Source organism: Epinephelus moara, chromosome 16 (genome assembly GCF_006386435.1).
Source record: "Epinephelus moara isolate mb chromosome 16, YSFRI_EMoa_1.0, whole genome shotgun sequence".
NCBI classification, from domain to species: Eukaryota; Metazoa; Chordata; class Actinopteri; order Perciformes; family Serranidae; genus Epinephelus; species Epinephelus moara.
The window spans coordinates 33,044,431-33,050,097 of NC_065521.1; the positions used below are offsets into that span (position 1 = coordinate 33,044,431).

Here is a 5,667-nt window from a genome sequence, read left to right on the forward strand (position 1 = left end):
AGGAGAAGCCATCGCTAACTGTAAAGCTAACGTAGCTACCAAGGCTAGTAACGTGCAAACAACAGCTAAGAGATTAGCGAGAAAGTCGTAGAAAAGAGGAGAGCTATAAGTGCTTAAACAGAACCAGTGTGGGTTAAGACTTGAAGTAGACGTTAAAGCAACTGTAGTGAGAAAACAGGCTAGCAGAATTCACCAGAGCAGTACAGAGACGCTGTCACAGAAACACCGGAAATGACACAACTCGCTTACCGCAATACGTCAGCACGTCAATGATGAAGTTCCTGCTTCCCTCCTTAAAGGGAAAGACATCCAAAACAGGAAACAAAAGAGCTGTCACCAAGCATTAGTATTTGATGAGTTGGGAGTGGGAATGTGTTGGATATGACGTTACATTATGGCACAAATTTCAATATTAAACCAACATTCAATTCTCACCTCTTTTACAGCATCTGAACTATGAAGACAGCTCTCTGAGGACCTTGACTATCAGTGTGGAGAATGAGATCCCCTATCAAACATGCAAAGTGGTGAGTCGCAGCAGTAGTCTTTGGAAAGTAGAAACTATTGGTGGTGAGACTGTGACAGAGGAAACACGGTTGTCCACCCGCCAAGTGACAGTGACTGTGGAGGATGTCAATGAGGCTCCAATCTTCAAACAACCTAACAAAATGGTTTCGGTGGCCGAGAATGGCGATGTGGGCCAGTATCTGTGGACATTCACAGCGAAAGACCCTGATGCCACCAACACAGTTGTGTAAGTCATGGAGAGACTAGCTACATGTCCATCTTACAGAACAATAATCATTAGTATGTCAGTGGAGAACTTGAAAATGTCTAACACCACACACATACTATGTGTGTTTCAGATACAGAAAAGGAGATGATCCAGCTGGTTGGATTACAGTGGACACCAAGACTGGAAAAATAACCACAACGAAGATCATAGACCGAGAGTCATCCTTTGTGAAAAACAATATCTATACAGTCACAATATTGGCTGTTGACAATGGTATGACCTACAGGAGTATTTACACACTGTTGTTAATCACAGTTTCTTTATCACATCACTGTAAATGCACAATATGTGTTTTTGTTCAACAGGTCAACCTCTGATGACAGGCACTGCAACCCTGACCATCCATATCTCTGATAAGAATGACAATGCTCCATTCCTGCCTGTAGGCACAATCGACATGTGCCACTCTGATGGACTCTCTCTGGCCAACATCACAGCCATGGACCTAGATGAAGACCCCTATAGTGGACCTTTCACCTTTAAGCTCCAGGGAAATGTGAAGGGGTATTGGAAGCTTGACCCTACACGAGGTGAGCTCTCGCTCTGACAGTTCCTTCAAACAGAGCCAAGATCAATAACAGCAAATAATGTCACCACTATTAAAACAAACCTCTAAGTCTACTTCATACAGTATGTCATAATGAATCTTACAGGGTATTCAGTCAACTTGGTGAAAGAGAACACAGTTTATTCTGGACATTATGAGCTGTTGCTGGAAATGTCCGACCTTCAGGGCAACACAGCCGTACACAACCTGTCGGTTACTGTGTGTAACTGCATGGATCCAGCGAGGCCTAACTGTCTTGTTCGCAAAGCTGCTGGCTCCACAATCGGAGGAGGAGCACTTGGGATCATTTTTTTAGGCATTCTACTGCTTGCAGGTAGGACGCATGTCAAAAATACTTTGAATTGTTAATGTCGTGTGAAAATTGTCTTTTATTTGTGTGAAAAGTTCAAAAAGAAAGCAAAGACAATTTTCACAGTCGCACACTATCCTCTAAATTAAACATATAATTAGTGAATTTTGTATTCTGTATAAACCCTTCAAATGGTAAAAGACTAATAGCCTCATGTGAGACATAAAACGTGTTGTTGCATGTTTTGATTTGTGAGTGTGGTCTTTGTGTCCAAGGTGTGCTACTTTTGGTTTTTCTGATGTCATGTAAGAGAGAGAAAATACTGATCCCAGATGGCGATTCAGGACAACATCTGATGAAAAGTAACATTGAGGAAAAGGGAACTGACTGCAAAGTAAATTACTTTTTTCAGCAAAAGCACTTGATTATTACTGTTGACTGATACAAACACACACACATAAACACACACACACACACACACACACACACACACACACACACACACACACACACTTATTTGCATTTGTTGTATTTTACTTTCTTCAAGTTAAATTCAGTCTAAAGTTGAATGTGCTCAGGCTCATTAGAATAATTATTAAAAAAGCACTGTTAACTAGAAAGTCATTTTCCTTTCTTCTTTCAACAGGTGGCTTTAGAGCCATTAAACAAAGAATACATTCAGAATGAGAAACAAACCCAAGTAATGTCTCAACTTCCAGCTATGAATCAAGTAAGTGATGAAAAATATATATCAATTTATCAAAAAGCTTATAAAACACACTTTTCTGTCATGCATCATGACAAATGGTCACTAATTGTTGTTTTTAGTTTTGCAGTTATTATTATTACCATTAGTCGTAGTAGTATTGTTGTTGTTGTTGTTGTTGTTATTATTTAGACAAAAATGGCAACATACCCTCAATTAAATGATGAGTCTTGTGATATTCAATTTTTTTTTTTTTTTTTTTATTGTGGACAAATCCAATGAAGAGACCAAAACCAGAAATTAACTGAACAAACTAACAAACACTCTCTGCGACACCAAAGCCTGAGATAGATAGATAGATAGATAGATAGATAGATAGATAGATAGATAGATAGATAGATAGATAGATAGATAGATGTTATAGTGACAAATAGACATTTATTAATTTATTTCTAAAGTGAAGTATTGTTATGGCTTGATATGCTTTTCTTCCACAGGGGAAAACTGACTCAACAATGCAACAAAACTTTATACGTGGGAACTCTATGCGCTGGGTACTGAAATTATTATTATTATTATTATTATTATTATTATTATTATTATTATTATTGAATCTGAGTACTGTCCCCAAGTTTAAAGGTATACTATGCAGGATTCTTGGTTACTGTTTGTTGACACATTTGCCAGTGAAAGTGACAACAGAAGCCAACCCCAAATTCACTCCTGTTTGGTGTTTCGCACCTGATTGCTGTGGGGGTACACTCCCATAAAAGTCTTGAACACAAAAAAAAAAAGCAAATAAGAAGACACAGGCAGAGGGCAGAGTCTCACCACCACACACCTCTAGTGGGTCATAAGTGGATTACCTCTGTTTGAGTTTATACATTGTTTTTTCGTAAAAATCCTGCATAGTATACATTTAAAGAGGCAGATGTCAAGAATTCTACATGACATTTTGTAGTTCACTGAACTCTACCATGTTTTAAAAGTTGCAGTACTGTAATGTGAAATGAAGACATGCCTTTGACATGCTTTTTGTCCCTAGAGTGGCTCAACAAAGCAGCAAAACTTTTCACGTGGGAACTCAATGCGCTGGGTACTGAAATTATTATTATCATTATTATTATTATTACCATTGTTATTATTATTATTATCATTGAATCTGAGTATTGTCCCCAAGTTTAAAGGTATACTATGCAGGATTCTTGGTTACTGTTTGTTGACACACTTGCCAGTGAAAGTGACAACAGAAGCCAACCCCAAATTCACTCCTGTTTGGTGTTTCGCCTCAATATATTTGCGTTGTGTCTCTTGGATGCCTGCTGCTTACAGTCTGGCACCTGCTCGCACCTGATTGCTGTGGGGGTACACGCCCATAAACGTCTTGAACACCGAAAATAAAATGCAAATAAGAAGACAGGCAGAGGGCAGAGTCTCACTGCCACGCACCTCTAGTGGGTCATAAGTGGATTACCTCTGTTTGAGTTTATACATTGTTTTTTAGTAAAAATCCTGCATAGTATACATTTAAAGAGGAAGATGTCAACAATTTTACATGACATTTTGTACCATGTTTTAAAAGTTGCAGTACTGTAATGTGAAGTGAAGACATGCCTTTGACATGCTTTTTGTCCCTAGAGTGGCTCAACAAAGCAGCGAAACTTTTCACGTGGGAACTCAATGCGTCAGGTACTGAAATTATTATTATTATCATCATTATTATTAGTAGTAGTAGTGGTTGTGCTGTTATTGTAATTATTATAAAAACAAGTTTGTAGAGGTGGACGTCAAGAATTTAATTAATTTAATCCTACCATGTTTAAAAAGTTGCCTTGATGTAAAGTATTAACCACTGAAATGCTTGATTTTCTAGTCAATGGGTGCATCATCAGCGATGGGAATGAGACATGAGCACAGAAACTCTATGCGTGGGGTACTGCAATCTACACTACTATAAACCCTTTTCCTGTGAAATTTGTTCATTATTTAAATGTTTTAATAGCCATGGCGTTTAACTATTAAATATTATCTTGTAAATTAAAACAACTCAAATCATACAACTATCTGTTTCTGATTTCCCAGACTTGGGCTGGACACAGTAGATATTTTGGAGATCTAGGGAATGCTGTGCAACATACAGCTCTGCTCAACATATTAAATAAGGTAATGACAAGAATTTAATCAATCCTGCAAAGATAGAGTAATTTTCTTTTCTTTTTTCAGAGTGTATTCTCCTTTTCTTTTTTCCTCCCCTGTGAACTGTAGATGCTGTCCGCCCAGCAGGCACCAGGAGAGGAGTTGGGTGATTATGCTCCTCATGTGTATGCTGAGGAAGGAGACACAAAAACCAACTCTGAGCTTGATGCCATCTCCATCTCTGACACTCCCTTTGACGTAGACTTGGACCTGGATCACAAGTTCACTACCCTGGCCTCAGTCTGCATGCCGAGTGAAAGCACTGCCTTCAGAACAACAAGACATGGGACAGCGACTCTGCTCCAAAAAGAACACTCTGCCGTTATTAATCGTAATTTATAAATGTTACCTGGATACGCAACAAAGTGATTTAGAGCTTAGTTGTTCTGGTGCCTCACAGCAAGTTATGCTACGTGTAGCCATGCTTGAAGGATTTTTTATAGACTCTGTATCCGTCAGTGCTGTCAGGGAGACGAATGACTGTGTCTGAGAAAATATCACAATTAGTACTTCGTTAGCATCAGGCACACATTATCACACTTTAGAGGTATTAATAAGTTCCACTATTCATAAGTCGTGTTACACAAACCTGCAGAGGCTCTACTTTGTCACAGATGTAACACTGACGAAGAAAAACTATTGCATTCATTTTGGAGTTGGCCAGTGGTACACTCAGTTTGGTCAAATATGTTTTGTTTTTTTCTACTGGATACAGCTGGACTATCATTCTTGACTTTATTTTGGGTGTTTAAAGGACATGTTTACATTTTCTTATCTTGTGCAAGCAGTGTTGATGGTGGACAGGGAATTAGCTAAAACACTTAACGCTTCAAGGAGCTGTATGCTACATTCAGAGCATTAAAGGGGAACACCACCTACATCAAGAATTCCAGTATGTTATTTGCTATGTGGAGTGATGGTGTCCTGAGCAGAGAAGAAAATCACACTTCCTCCGTGTGTGTTGCAATCCGAGCTTCTCTGTGGGTTGTTGTGGTAAGCCTTGACAGCTGCGCATGCATGTTGGTGCATCTGAGTTCTTGTGAGTGTTGCTGACTGGCTAGCTCATCGCTGCCAATCTGCATCGCGTTCATTCGATGATTACTGCTGATATC

At 39.0% G+C, this 5,667-nt stretch overlaps 1 protein-coding gene across 1 annotated transcript in view; it reads left to right on the forward strand.

Moving 5' to 3' along the window:
* The window catches only part of LOC126402340 (cadherin-2A-like), a 16,774-nt gene extending 11,877 nt beyond the window's left edge, over positions 1–4,897 (forward strand). The window contains exons 7-15 of the mRNA XM_050064240.1: positions 447–754; positions 867–1,009; positions 1,102–1,326; positions 1,450–1,601; positions 3,405–3,455; positions 3,998–4,048; positions 4,233–4,292; positions 4,442–4,522; positions 4,625–4,897. Coding sequence (XP_049920197.1) covers positions 447–754; positions 867–1,009; positions 1,102–1,326; positions 1,450–1,601; positions 3,405–3,455; positions 3,998–4,048; positions 4,233–4,292; positions 4,442–4,522; positions 4,625–4,897 — 1,344 coding nt within the window. The remainder of the gene's footprint in view (positions 1–446; positions 755–866; positions 1,010–1,101; positions 1,327–1,449; positions 1,602–3,404; positions 3,456–3,997; positions 4,049–4,232; positions 4,293–4,441; positions 4,523–4,624) is intronic.
* Positions 4,898–5,667: the final 770 nt, after the last annotated feature.